This window comes from Oncorhynchus nerka, linkage group LG15 (assembly GCF_034236695.1).
Source record: "Oncorhynchus nerka isolate Pitt River linkage group LG15, Oner_Uvic_2.0, whole genome shotgun sequence".
In the NCBI taxonomy this organism is placed as follows: Eukaryota; Metazoa; Chordata; class Actinopteri; order Salmoniformes; family Salmonidae; genus Oncorhynchus; species Oncorhynchus nerka.
Genome location: NC_088410.1, coordinates 94,655,342 through 94,670,540, shown reverse-complemented (window position 1 = coordinate 94,670,540; position 15,199 = coordinate 94,655,342). Strand labels below are relative to the sequence as shown.

Below are 15,199 nucleotides of genomic sequence, written 5' to 3'. Positions count from 1 at the left end.
AGGACTGGCCACCTCTCAGAGCCTGGTTCCTTTCTACCCAGCACAGCCAGAAGAGGACTGGCCACCTCTCAGAGCCTGGTTCCTTTCTACCCAGCACAGCCAGAAGAGGACTGGCCACCTCTCAGAGCCTGGTTCCTTTCTACCCAGCACAGCCAGAAGAGGACTGGCCACCCTCAGAGCCTGGTTCCTTTCTACCCAGCACAGCCAGAAGAGGACTGGCCACCCTCAGAGCCTGGTTCCTTTCTACCCAGCACAGCCAGAAGAGGACTGGCCCCTCAGAGCCTGGTTCCTTTCTACCCAGCACAGCCAGAAGAGGACTGGCCACCTCTCAGAGCCTGGTTCCTTTCTACCCAGCACAGCCAGAAGAGGACTGGCCACCTCTCAGAGCCTGGTTCCTTTCTACCCAGCACAGCCAGAAGAGGACTGGCCACCCCTCAGAGCCTGGTTCCTTTCTACCCAGCACAGCCAGAAGAGGACTGGTCACCTCTCAGAGCCTGGTTCCTTTCTACCCAGCACAGCCAGAAGAGGACTGGTCACCCCTCAGAGCCTGGTTCCTTTCTACCCAGCACAGCCAGAAGAGGACTGGCCACCTCTCAGAGCCTGGTTCCTTTCTACCCAGCACAGCCAGAAGAGGACTGGTCACCCTCAGAGCCTGGTTCCTTTCTACCCAGCACAGCCAGAAGAGGACTGGCCACCCTCAGAGCCTGGTTCCTTTCTACCCAGCACAGCCAGAAGAGGACTGGCCACCTCTCAGAGCCTGGTTCCTTTCTACCCAGCACAGCCAGAAGAGGACTGGTCACCCCTCAGAGCCTGGTTCCTTTCTACCCAGCACAGCCAGAAGAGGACTGGCCACCTCTCAGAGCCTGGTTCCTTTCTACCCAGCACAGCCAGAAGAGGACTGGCCACCTCTCAGAGCCTGGTTCCTTTCTACCCAGCACAGCCAGAAGAGGACTGGTCACCCCTCAGAGCCTGGTTCCTTTCTACCCAGCACAGCCAGAAGAGGACTGGCCACCTCTCAGAGCCTGGTTCCTTTCTACCCAGCACAGCCAGAAGAGGACTGGTCACCCCTCAGAGCCTGGTTCCTTTCTACCCAGCACAGCCAGAAGAGGACTGGTCACCCCTCAGAGCCTGGTTCCTTTCTACCCAGCACAGCCAGAAGAGGACTGGCCACCTCTCAGAGCCTGGTTCCTTTCTACCCAGCACAGCCAGAAGAGGACTGGCCACCTCTCAGAGCCTGGTTCCTTTCTACCCAGCACAGCCAGAAGAGGACTGGCCACCTCTCAGAGCCTGGTTCCTTTCTACCCAGCACAGCCAGAAGAGGACTGGCCACCTCTCAGAGCCTGGTTCCTTTCTACCCAGCACAGCCAGAAGAGGACTGGCCACCTCTCAGAGCCTGGTTCCTTTCTACCCAGCACAGCTAGAAGAGGACTGGCCACCCCTCAGAGCCTGGTTCCTTTCTACCCAGCACAGCTAGAAGAGGACTGGCCACCCCTCAGAGCCTGGTTCCTCTCTACCCAGCACAGCCAGAAGAGGACTGGTCACCCCTCAGAGCCTGGTTCCTTTCTACCCAGCACAGCCAGAAGAGGACTGGCCACCTCTCAGAGCCTGGTTCCTTTCTACCCAGCACAGCCAGAAGAGGACTGGCCACCTCTCAGAGCCTGGTTCCTTTCTACCCAGCACAGCCAGAAGAGGACTGGCCACCCCTCAGAGCCTGGTTCCTTTCTACCCAGCACAGCCAGAAGAGGACTGGTCACCCCTCAGAGCCTGGTTCCTTTCTACCCAGCACAGCCAGAAGAGGACTGGCCACCCCTCAGAGCCTGGTTCCTTTCTACCCAGCACAGCCAGAAGAGGACTGGCCACCTCTCAGAGCCTGGTTCCTTTCTACCCAGCACAGCCAGAAGATGATGATGATAATAATGATGATGTCGATGATGATAATGACAATAATGATGATAACAATAACGATGATGTTGATGATTTATAATAATGATGATGATAATGATGTTGTTGATGATGATGGCCCATACACACCATGCCTGTAGAAGTCAGAATGGAGGTAAGCCAGTCCCTCAGACAGAGACTGGGCCAGCTTCAGTGTTGTCGTCCAGTCACTGCTGTTCTTGGACAGGAAAGAGCTGAGAGAGCCCTGGATAGAAAGACAAGTCAAGAGTTTTTCCTTGTGTCACGTTCGTGTGGTTATCTAGTTAAAATGACCGTAACGTACATCAGTATTTAAACAAACAATAAACATGAAGCCTGGCCTTTGAACTTTGAACTTTGGACAGGAAGCAGAATGAGGATTTATGTCAAACCAAGCTAGAGAATCAGACAATTACTATGGTAACACTACGTATTAAAGCATCTGGTTATAAGACTTTATAACTTGTTGTAATAAGCATGTATGAACCTTCATGTCTTATAAGAGGTATTTGACGTCGTCTCTCTATGTAAACAGTGTTACTCACGCATGTGGCTAGCTCCAGGAGCAGGACACAGTCTCCGCTATCTGACTTCCTGCCAGCTCCCAGGAAGTGAGCAATCCCAGCATGCACCAGGTGTGGTAGACCGTACACTTCCCTCTCTACTGTGAACTCCTGTCTGCACCAGGTGGGGAACACCTTCACAGCCACCGTAGTTCCTTGGTAACTTCCTTGCCACACCGACGCAAAGTGACCACTACCCACAATCTGAAATATCAATAAATCAATGAATCAATCTGAAATGAGAAGAGGTACACAGAATGCCCACAATGTCCAGTGACCTACGTGAATACTTTCCTGTTGTAGTTCCATGCTGGTCAGGTCCATATCAGACTGTTTTGATGTGTGGCATGAGCACAGTGAGGTCAGAGATTCCTCTGGCAGAGATAGATGCTGCTTGTCATCTAAGAGGCGGGTGGAGAGAATTCATGTTCAGCCATTTACTGTTAATGCGCGGGTGTATCCTAATTTAGGATAGGGTCGCATTTTCACTTAGTCTCCCATTGACATCAGTGCATAACTAAGTAAATGTTTGATTCTTCGGGAGGTTAGGATTCACCCTATGGTAAAATACAATATAAACAAATAGACTCCGATATTTTAGACAAATTGACTTACTGATACAGTGTTGCATTAGTGTTGGGGCGTGCAGGTGGTCAGTCAGCCAGTCAGTCAGCCAGTCAGTCAGTCAGCCAGTCAGTCAGCCATTCAGTCAGCCAGTCAGCCAGTCATTAAGTCAGCCAGCCAGTCAGTCAGCCAGCCATTAAGTCAGCCAGCCAGTCAGCCAGTCAGCAATTCAGTCAGCCAGCAAGTCATTAAGTCAGCCAGCCAGTCAGTCAGCCATTAAGTCAGTCAGTTATCCAGTCAGTTAGCCAGCCAGTCATCCAGCCAGCCAGTCAGTCAGTCAGCCAGTCAGTCAGCAATTCAGTCAGCCAGCCAGTCATTAAGTCAGCCAGCCAGTCAGTTAGCCAGTCAGTTATCCAGCCAGCCAGTCAGCCATTCAGCCAGCCAGTCATCCAGCCATCCAGCCAGTCAGCCAGCCAGCCAGTCAGTCAGCCAGCCAGTCAGCCAGTCAGTCAGTTAGCCAGTCAGCGAGTCAGTCAGTCAGCGAGTCAGTCAGTCAGCGAGTCAGTTAGCCAGTTAGCCAGTCAGTCAGCCAGTCAGCCAGTTAGCCAGTCAGTCAGTCAGCCAGCCTGTCAGTTAGCCAGTCAGCCAGTCAGCGAGTCAGTCAGTCAGTTAGCCAGTCAGCCAGTCAGTCAGTCAGCCAGCCTGTCAGTTAGCCAGTCAGCCAGTCAGGGAGTCAGTCAGTTAGCCAGTCAGTCAGTCAGTCAGCCAGTTAGCCAGTCAGTCAGTCAGCCAGCCTGTCAGCCAGTCAGTCAGTCAGCCAGCCTGTCAGTTAGCCAGTCAGCCAGTCAGCGAGTCAGTCAGTCAGCGAGTCAGTCAGTCAGTTAGCCAGTCAGCCAGTCAGTCAGCCAGTCAGTCAGCCAGTCAGCCAGTCAGTCAGTCAGCCAGTCAGCCAGTCAGTCAGCCAGTCAGCCAGTCAGGAATGACTCAAAAGGAAAAGGAAGATAAGAAATCACGAGATTGAAAAAATAAATGAAAGACTGAAATGCAACAGCAGTGAAAAGTGGTCTGAGGAAAAACCAAGGTCAGTGAACAAAAGAGGACAGCGTGTGGGAGGGAGGGAGGGAGGTAGAGAGAGAGAGAGAGAGAGGGAGGGAGGGAGGTAGAGAGAGGGAGAGAGGTAGAGAGGGGGAGGGAGGGAGGGAGGGGGTAGAGAGAGGGAGAGAGAGGGAGGGAGGGAGGGGTAGAGAGAGAGAGAGAGAGAGGGAGGGAGGGAGGGAGGTAGAGAGAGGGGAGAGAGAGGGAGGGAGGTAGAGAGAGAGAGAGAGAGAGAGAGAGAGAGAGAGAGAGAGAGAGAGGGGGGGTAGAGAGAGGGAGAGAGAGGGAGGGAGGGAGGGGGTAGAGAGAGAGAGAGAGAGGTAGAGAGAGAGAGAGAGGGAGAGAGAGAGAGAGAGAGAGAGAGAGAGGGAGGGAGGGAGGGAGGGAGGGAGGATCTAGCTAGTAGGTTAATGGAATGATTCATAATAGTCATGTGAATGTAATTTCGGCCAAATCCCACATATCATTAACTCTTGATAATCCCAACCCACAAGAGCGTTTTATCAAACTCTAGTGGCAGTCTACAACAAATATATATTTAATATACTTATGGGAAATACAAGGGATGTATTTAAACTATTATGATGAAAATGACTCAAATGTTATAGAATACACTGAACAAAAAATAAAAAGCAACAATTTCAAAGATTTTACTGAGTTACAGTTCATATAAGGAAATCGCTCAATTGAAATAAATTCATTAGGCCTTAATCTATGGATTTCACATGGATGGGAATCCAGATATGCATCTGTTGGTCACAGATACCTTTAAAAAAATAAGGATGGATCAGAAAACCAGTATCTGCTGTCACCACCATTTGCCTCATGCAGCACAACACATCTCCTTCACATAGAGTTGATCAGGCTGTTGATTGTGGCCTGCGGAATGTTGTCCCACTCCTCTTCATTGGCTGTGGAATGTTGTTCCACTCCTCTTCATTGGCTGTGGAATGTTGTCCCACTCCTCTTCATTGGCTGTGGAATGTTGTCCCACTCCTCTTCAATGGCTGTGGAATGTTGTCCCACTCCTCTTCATTGGCTGTGGAATGTTGTCCCACTCCTCTTCATTGGCTGTGGAATGTTGTCCCACTCCTCTTCATTGGCTGTGGAATGTTGTCCCACTCCTCTTCATTGGCTGTGGAATGTTGTCCCACTCCTCTTCATTGGCTGTGGAATGTTGTCCCACTCCTCTTCATTGGCTGTGGAATGTTGTCCCACTCCTCTTCATTGGCTGTGGAATGTTGTCCCACTCCTCTTCATTGGCTGTGGAATGTTGTCCCACTCCTCTTCATTGGCTGTGGAATGTTGTCCCACTCCTCTTCATTGGCTGTGGAATGTTGTCCCACTCCTCTTCATTGGCTGTGGAATGTTGTCCCACTCCTCTTCATTGGCTGTGGAATGTTGTCCCACTCCTCTTCATTGGCTGTGGAATGTTGTTCCACTCCTCTTCATTGGCTGTGAGAAGTTGCTGGATATTGGCGGGAACTAGAACACATCGATCCAGAGCATCCCAAACATGCTCAATGAGTGTTATGTCTAGTGAGTATGCAGGCCATGGAAAAACTGGGATATTTTCAGCTTCCAGGAATGGTGTACAGATCCTTGCGACATGGGACCGTGCATTATCATGCTGAAACATGAGGTGATGACGGAGGATGAATGGCACGACAATGGGCCTCAGGATCTCATCACGGTATCTCTGTGCATTCAAATTGCCATCGATTAAATGCAATTGTGTTCATTGTCCGTAGCTTATACCTGCCCATACCACAACCTCACCATGGGAAACTCTAATCACAACGTTGACATCAACAAACCACATGCCCACAAGACGCCAAACACGCTGTCTTCCATCTGATTCATCCGTGAAGAGCACACTTCACTAATGTGCGACAGTGGCCATCGAAGGTGAGCATTTGCCCACTGAAGTCGGTTTACGATGCCGAACTACAGTCAGGTTAAGACCCTGGTGAGGATGACGAGGATCTTGATGAGCTTCCCTGAGACGGTTTCTGACGGTTTGTGTATAAATTCTTTGGTTGTGCAAACCCACAGTTTCATCAGCTGTCCGGGAGGCTGGTCTCAGACAATCCCACAGGTGAAGAAGCAGGATGTGGTGGCCCTGGGTTGGCATGGTTACACACGGTCTGCAGTTGTGAGGCCGGTTGGACGTACTGCCAAAATCACTAAAACGGTAGAGAATTGAACATTCAATTCTCTGGCAACTGCTCTGCTGAACATTCCTGCAGTCAGCCAATGGCACTGCTCCCTCAAAACCGCTCTGCTGGACATTCCTGCAGTCAGCCAATGGCACTGCTCCCTCAAAACCGCTCTGCTGGACGTTCCTGCAGTCAGCCAATGGCACTGCTCCCTCAAAACCGCTCTGGTGGACATTCCTGCAGTCAGCCAATGGCACTGCTCCCTCAAAAATGCTCTGGTGGACATTCCTGCAGTCAGCCAATGGCACTGCTCCCTCAAAACCGCTCTGGTGGACATTCCTGCAGTCAGCCAATGGCACTGCTCCCTCAAAACCGCTCTGGTGGACATTCCTGCAGTCAGCCAATGGCACTGCTCCCTCAAAACCGCTCTGCTGGACATTCCTGCAGTCAGCCAATGGCACTGCTCCCTCAAAACCGCTCTGGTGGACATTCCTGCAGTCAGCCAATGGCACTGCTCCCTCAAAACCGCTCTGGTGGACATTCCTGCAGTCAGCCAATGGCACTGCTCCCTCAAAACCGCTCTGCTGGACATTCCTGCAGTCAGCCAATGGCACTGCTCCCTCAAAACCGCTCTGGTGGACATTCCTGCAGTCAGCCAATGGCACTGCTCCCTCAAAACCGCTCTGCTGGACGTTCCTGCAGTCAGCCAATGGCACTGCTCCCTCAAAACCGCTCTGGTGGACATTCCTGCAGTCAGCCAATGGCACTGACATTCCCAGTCAAAATGCTCTGGTGGACATTCCTGCAGTCAGCCAATGGCACTGCTCCCTCAAAACCGCTCTGGTGGACATTCCTGCAGTCAGCCAATGGCACTGCTCCCTCAAAACCGCTCTGCTGGACATTCCTGCAGTCAGCCAATGGCACTGCTCCCTCAAAACCGCTCTGCTGGACATTCCTGCAGTCAGCCAATGGCCCTGCTCCCTCAAAACCGCTCTGGTGGACATTCCTGCAGTCAGCCAATGGCACTGCTCCCTCAAAACCGCTCTGGTGGACATTCCTGCAGTCAGCCAATGGCACTGCTCCCTCAAAACCGCTCTGCTGGACATTCCTGCAGTCAGCCAATGGCACTGCTCCCTCAAAACCGCTCTGGTGGACATTCCTGCAGTCAGCCAATGGCACTGCTCCCTCAAAACCGCTCTGCTGGACGTTCCTGCAGTCAGCCAATGGCACTGCTCCCTCAAAACCGCTCTGGTGGACATTCCTGCAGTCAGCCAATGGCACTGCTCCCTCAAAACCGCTCTGGTGGACATTCCTGCAGTCAGCCAATGGCACTGCTCCCTCAAAACCGCTCTGCTGGACGTTCCTGCAGTCAGCCAATGGCACTGCTCCCTCAAAACCGCTCTGGTGGACATTCCTGCAGTCAGCCAATGGCACTGCTCCCTCAAAAATGCTCTGGTGGACATTCCTGCAGTCAGCCAATGGCACTGCTCCCTCAAAACCGCTCTGGTGGACATTCCTGCAGTCAGCCAATGGCACTGCTCCCTCAAAACCGCTCTGCTGGACATTCCTGCAGTCAGCCAATGGCACTGCTCCCTCAAAACCGCTCTGCTGGACATTCCTGCAGTCAGCCAATGGCACTGCTCCCTCAAAACCGCTCTGCTGGACATTCCTGCAGTCAGCCAATGGCACTGCTCCCTCAAAACCGCTCTGGTGGACATTCCTGCAGTCAGCCAATGGCACTGCTCCCTCAAAACCGCTCTGGTGGACATTCCTGCAGTCAGCCAATGGCACTGCTCCCTCAAAACCGCTCTGCTGGACATTCCTGCAGTCAGCCAATGGCACTGCTCCCTCAAAACCGCTCTGGTGGACATTCCTGCAGTCAGCCAATGGCACTGCTCCCTCAAAACTTGAGACATTTGTAGCACTGTGTTGTGTGACACAACTGCACATTTTAGAGTGGCCTTTTATTGTCCTCGGAAAAAAAGATGCACCTGTGTAACGATCATGTTGTTTTAATCAGCTTCTTGATATTCCACACCAGTCAGGTGGATGTATCATCTTGGAAAAAGAGAAACGCTTACTAACAGAGATGTAAACTAATTTTGGGCACAACATTGGAGAGAAACCTTTTCATTTCAAATCGTGAAGCATAAGATCAACACTTGACATGTTGCGTTTATCATTTTGTTCCGTGTGTGTAGAATAAGCTGAAATCAAAAGGGGATAAGTTATGTCGGAGAAGGTTACCAAATTAATATTTGTGTAAACATAAACTTACCGTAACCTCTGAAACGATGTCTGCATTTAACTGCCACCACTAGGGTACACAGTAACATCCCAAGGACAACCACAGGGGCCGTGACCATGTCTGCAGACACAGTAAAGTAACAGAATGAAGTACATGCTTTTAAATGTGCATTAGGTCAAATCTGCATTCGTAATGCCTACGGTACATGGCGCCATTGTGATAAATGCATACGGTATATGGATGACACCTTGCTATGTCTTTATGCAGCAGGGTAGATGTTTGTGTGACTGCGTGGGTGCAGGCTGTGAGGAACAGGGAGTGAGGGGACGGGGAGAGAGGAACAGGGAGTGAAAGGGACAGGGACTTCACACGCTGGGCTTTGGTTCCAAGGTTAAACAACAGAACACAGAAAAGAGGAGTGGAAAGGGAGTGATCTCACAAGGTTGAATGGGCAGACGAGAAAGGAAATGAATATGATGCAATCACAAACACACACATTAACATGAACACTATTAGGCGTTTATATATATTTTTAAATCACGAGTAAACAAAAAGTATCCATACCTGCAGAGTGAGATGAGTGTTTGAGTTGAGGTTGCTTCTCTTCTGCGTTCCACGTGATGTTGCCATTACAGAGGTTTGAGCTGCACTCACATCTGATGTAGTCTAAATGGATGGTTGATGTAAAGCAGGTAGGATCTAGGCAGCCACCGACTACCATTTTGCAACCTACAGAGAATGACAGATTAACAGAGGTGTACACAAACGCCACTTTTAGGCTATTTGGATTTATTTTGGACTGTTTATGAATGAGAGAGGTTTACATTTCGCCTGCCCCATTCCTCAGATTATCAAGCAAAGAGGCAGAAAAAATGTTGTTGAAATTTCACATTGTGCCTTTAATTTAAATCTGGTATCTGGTCTAATTGTGTCTGGTGTATGAAGGGTCTGTATACATCTGTCACAAGGCCGTAGCCATGGAGACAACAACATAAACATGGGAAAACTAATTTCCTGCCATTCTAAAATATTTACAAATTCACTAAACTATTGGATTAACTTTTTATTTATTTACATTTTTGGTAATAATATCTAATAAATGTATTGTATTACATTTCTCTGTTTTATTATTATTATATATTTTTTTTTTTAACCTTTTCTTGTTTCATTTTATGTAACGGCAGAGATGAGGAATTAATGAAGTACAACCATAACCCTAATCATATAAACAGAAATATATGCATTGTTATATGAAGACAAGTCCAGATATTGTGGCCAAGGTTTAGCAAATTGTTGTTTTTATCTACAAGTAAGCTTGGGCGGGCAGCAGGGGTGTTTGCTCTGCTCTCCTCTCCTCTTATCTTCTCCTTTCCAGCCCTCTCTCCTCCTCTCCTCTGTTCCTATATTCTCCTCTCCTCTCCAGCCCTCTCTCCTCTGTTCCTATATTCTCCTCTCCTCTCCAGCCCTCTCTCCTCCTCTCCTCTGTTCCTATATTCTCCTCTCCTCTCCAGCCCTCTCTCCTCCTCTCCTCTGGTCCTATATTCTCCTCTCCTCTCCAGCCCTCTCTCCTCCTCTCCTCTGGTCCTATATTCTCCTCTCCTCTCCAGCCCTCTCTCCTCCTCTCCTCTGTTCCTATATTCTCCTCTCCTCTCCAGCCCTCTCTCCTCCTCTCCTCTGTTCCTATATTCTCCTCTCCTCTCCAGCCCTCTCTCCTCCTCTCCTCTGTTCCTATATTCTCCTCTCCTCTCCAGCCCTCTCTCCTCCTCTCCTCTGTTCCTATATTCTCCTCTCCTCTCCAGCCCTCTCTGCTCCTTTCCTCTGTTCCTATATTCTCCTCTCCTCTCCAGCCCTCTCTCCTCCTCTCCTCTGTTCCTATATTCTCCTCTCCTCTCCAGCCCTCTCTCCTCCTCTCCTCTGTTCCTATATTCTCCTCTCCTCTCCAGCCCTCTCTCCTCCTCTCCTCTGTTCCTATATTCTCCTCTCCTCTCCAGCCCTCTCTCCTTCTCTCCAGCCCTCTCTCCTCCTCTCCTCTGTTCCTATATTCTCCTCTCCTCTCCAGCCCTCTCTCCTCCTCTCCTCTGTTCCTATATTATCCTCTCCTCTCCAGCCCTCTCTCCTCCTCTCCTCTGGTCCTATATTCTCTTCTCCAGTCATCTCTTCTCCTCTCCTCTCCTCTCCTCTCCAGTCATCTCATCTCCTCTCCTCTCCTCTCCTCTCCTCTCCTCTCCTCTCCTCTCCTCTCCTCTCCTCTCCTCTCCTCTCCTCTCCTCTCCAGTCATCTCTTCTCCTATCCTCTCCTCTCCTCTCCTCTCCAGTCATCTCCTCTCCTCTCCTCTCCTCTCCTCTCCAGTCATCTCTTCTCCTCTCCCCATCCTCTCATCTCCCCTGCTCTCCACTCATCTCCTCTCCAGGCAATGACATGTGTTTTGACTTGCCATTCTTCAAGCAAAGGATCCAAAGGCCTTTTTGCGTTTATCGTTGACACCAATAAAAGACTGGCATATTCCTTCAAGGTCCAGTCTGTCCAGTTTCTCCTTAGTGCACGTGCCACATGGCCACATCATTCAGCCTTGTTTGACTCATGGCTGATCTAAGCCATGTTTTCAGCCTCCTCAGAGCACTAAAACTCCTCTCAGCCTCTACAGAGGAGGCAGGGACGACCAGCAGACGCCTTACTAAAGCTTCCACCTGACTGAAGAGACCTCTCACCTCTGGCACCATTTCCCCAATAATGTTAGCAACATTTGAGCTAGAATTGTTATGTGTAATTAACCCCAAAACAAGGCCAGCTGCACCTGCAGTAGTCTTGAATTCAATTCAGGATACTGGTCTACCACCTTGTCCGTGTCTCCGCGTAGCTACACATTTTCAAGCTGGGATCCAGCTTGATCAAACCTCTGTATGAATGGAGTATTCACTGTATCCTAAGGGTTGTAGAACTGGGCTCTGTACAAAGACTGGGCATCCGGATGGATATGGGCTGAGTATTCACTGTGTCCCAAGGGTTGAAGAACTGGGCTCTGTACAAAGACTGGGCATCCGGATGGATATGGGCTGAGTATTCACTGTCCTAAGGGTTGTAGAACTGGGCTCTGTACAAAGACTGGGCATCCGGATGGATATGGGCTGAGTATTCACTGTGTCCTAAGGGTTGTAGAACTGGGCTCTGTACAAAGACTGGGCATCCGGATGGATATGGGCTGAGTATTCACTGTGTCCCAAGGGTTGTAGAACTGGGCTCTGTACAAAGACTGGGCATCCGGATGGATATGGGCTGAGTATTCACTGTGTCCTAAGGGTTGTAGAACTGGGCTCTGTACAAAGACTGGGCATCCGGATGGATATGGGCTGAGTATTCACTGTGTCCCAAGGGTTGTAGAACTGGGCTCTGTACAAAGACTGGGCATCCGGATGGATATGGGCTGAGTATTCACTGTGTCCTAAGGGTTGTAGAACTGGGCTCTGTACAAAGACTGGGCATCCGGATGTATAGGGGCTGAGTATTCACTGTGTCCTAAGGGTTGTAGAACTGGGCTCTGTACAAAGACTGGGCATCCGGATGGATATGGGCTGAGTATTCACTGTGTCCCAAGAGTTGTAGAACTGGGCTCTGTACAAAGACTGGGCATCCGGATGTATAGGGGCTGCAGTCTGACCGGTGTAACACTTTGTTGGTTTGTGGATATGAAGCATCTGAATAGGTTGTAGGTCCAACTTTGTTGCCATAGCATTTGCTTTTGCGAACAAGACATCAAAGTGCTCCTCCATTTGCTTGTCCTGCATGCTTGTTTTGACATGGTCCACAGCCTCCAACATGCCTGAAACGGTCTGTTTCCTAAGCTGCAGGGAGGTGTGCAGGCTCTACAAATCCCCCATCAGGTCTTCAGCCATTTCAAGGCCGAGCACAGTGTTCCCTTTAAGAAATGTTCCATCAAGACCATTAGCCTTAGTTGAAGTGTCAGATGAGCTGCGTGGTGCCATTTCTTCAAGGACTGTCAGCATTGGGGCGGCAGGGTAGCCTAGTGGTTAGAGCGCTGGACTAGTAAACGGAAGGTTGCAAATTCAAATCCCCGAGCTGACAAGGTACAAATCTGTCGTTCTGCCCCTGAACAGGCAATTAACCCACTGTTCCTAGGCCGTCATTGAAAATAAGAATTTGTTATTAACTGACTTGCCTAGTAAAAAATAAAAATTGACCCATACTGGCTGAGAACTAAACAGGGGGTGTGAACAGTCCACCTGGTGGGACAGAGAGGTTTCAACGAGGTGAAACCATGCTTTGATTTTGCGATTTCCTGGTAAAATCAACTTGCCAGATTGATTAAAGAAGCCCCCCGATTCATGCACCAGACCCATTGAATCTCTTCCTAGTGGAGAGGCTACACAGGCAGCCTGCGTAACTAAGTTCACTCAGTGTGGACCACAGTGACAATACATAGCCAGCGGGTTGTTCTTTCCTTAGAATGTCTTGCACCCCCCTGCAATCCTGCAGCCATGCTTCCTGCAGCCATGCTTCCTGCAGCCATGCTTGCGGCCCCTTCATAGGTTTGTCCTGGAAGTTGGGACAGAGGAAGGCATCATCACATCACACGCCATATCTTGGCTATATTTTGCCCTGTCGTTGATGACACGTCGTAGAGTCACAAGGATTTCTTTCCTTTGTTGTAGATCTGCAACTACAAAGAGTCAAACATATTGACTCCTGATCAACTCCTGATATATCCTGGGTACCAACAAACATATTGACTCCTGATCGACTCCTGATCAACTCCTGATATATCCTGGGTGCATTCAAACATATTGACTCCTGGTCAACTCCTGGTCAACTCCTGATATATCCTGGGTGCCAACAAACATATTGACTCCTGGTCAACTCCTGATCGACTCCTGATATATCCTGGGTGCATTCAAACATATTGACTCCTGGTCAACTCCTGGTCAACTCCTGATATATCCTGGGTGCCAACAAACATATTGACTCCTGGTCAACTCCTGATCGACTCCTGATATATCCTGGGTGCATTCAAACATATTGACTCCTGATCGACTCCTGATCAACTCCTGATATATCCTGGGTGCATTCAAACATATCGACTCCTGATCGACTCCTGATCAACTCCTGATATATCCTGGGTGCATTCAAACATATCGACTCCTGATCGACTCCTGATCAACTCCTGATATATCCTGGGTGCATTCAAACATATCGACTCCTGATCGACTCCTGATCGACTCCTGATATATCCTGGGTGCATTCAAACATATTGACTCCTGATCGACTCCTGATCAACTCCTGATATATCCTGGGTGCATTCAAACATATTGACTCCTGATCGACTCCTGATCGACTCCTGATATATCCTGGGTGCATTCAAACATATTGACTCCTGATATATCCTGGGTGCATTCAAACATATTGACTCCTGATTGATTGACTCCTGATATATCCTGGGTGCATGAAGGTTAGTTGAATATGTCTGTGAGCACCACTGTTGGTCTCTGGGTGGAATGTGTGGCTGATTCATTTCCCAGGTAATTTAGCTATGATATAGCTAACGTTAGTGATGGTTGGTTGATTGATTAGCACTCGCAAATCTGCCCGTTTTCACCAAAAAATGTTTGTTTCCACTCCATGCAATTACTGACACTTTGTAGCTATGCAAATGGTCTAATTCAAAACGTGGTCTAATTCAAAACCTAACTTTTTTCACTTTAAAAATGATTTGAAACAATATGGCACTACTTTAACTAAAATGAAAAACAAAAAGGAAATTCAAACTTGTTGTATTATTTATTAATGAATATAATTTGTTTGTTTAGGATTCCTGGCAATGTAAATAGTTTGTATGTATGCTTGTTTGCATGTGACTATTCCTCTTTTGTTTGTTAATATTTTTTTAATATAAAAAAATCTAAATAAATATCACCTTGTAGTTCTGCCACTGGCTGGCCCGCGATAATACGAAAGAAGCCGACACAGCAGTTAGTGTGGGCACAGTACTGGATTGTGCCGTTAAGGCGACCCTCCTCCATTTTCTTGGAGTTACGGGAACTGGTCAGGAACACACAACTCCTTCCCTGCTCCACCGCTGGAGCAGGAACACACAGTGGCAGACATCCTATTCGAGAAAGGGAAGATACACAGAGTTTACAAAATATTAGGAACAGGTTATCTGTACAGGTACAGATAAGGTAATCTGCTCAGACAGCTGATGCTTAAAGTTAGATAGGGCGATATAAGACTCCAGCTTCTGAGATTTTTGCAATTCATTCCAGTCATTGGCAGCAGAGAACTGGAAGGAAAGGTGGCCAAAGGTGTTGGCTTTGGGGATGACCAGTGCATTATATCTGCTGGAACGCGTGCTACGGGTGGGTGTTGCTATGGTGACCAGTGAGCTGAGCTAAGCCGGGGCTTTACCTAGCAAAGACTTATAGATGACCTGGAGCCAGTGGGTTTGGCGACGGAATGTAGTGAGTGCCAGCCAATGAGAGCACACAGGTCGCAGTGGTGGTTAAATGACTTGACACAACTGTGGGAGGCATTGGAGTCAACATGGGCCAGCATCCCTGTAGAACGCTTTCGACACCTTGTAGAGCCCATGTCCTGATGAATTGAGGCTGCTCTGAAGGCAAAAGGTTGCAAGTTCAAA

At 49.1% G+C, this 15,199-nt stretch overlaps 1 protein-coding gene across 1 annotated transcript in view; it reads right to left on the bottom strand.

Moving 5' to 3' along the window:
- Nucleotides 1–14,918, bottom strand: part of LOC115117405 (anti-Muellerian hormone type-2 receptor) — a 31,537-nt gene extending 16,619 nt beyond the window's left edge. Inside the window, exons 1-6 of the mRNA XM_029645881.2 lie at nt 14,477–14,918; nt 9,114–9,278; nt 8,580–8,669; nt 2,766–2,884; nt 2,466–2,687; nt 2,032–2,146 (exon numbers count right to left, since the gene is read on the bottom strand). Coding sequence (XP_029501741.2) covers nt 2,032–2,146; nt 2,466–2,687; nt 2,766–2,884; nt 8,580–8,669; nt 9,114–9,278; nt 14,477–14,582 — 817 coding nt within the window. The 5' untranslated portion in view covers nt 14,583–14,918. The remainder of the gene's footprint in view (nt 1–2,031; nt 2,147–2,465; nt 2,688–2,765; nt 2,885–8,579; nt 8,670–9,113; nt 9,279–14,476) is intronic.
- Nucleotides 14,919–15,199: the final 281 nt, after the last annotated feature.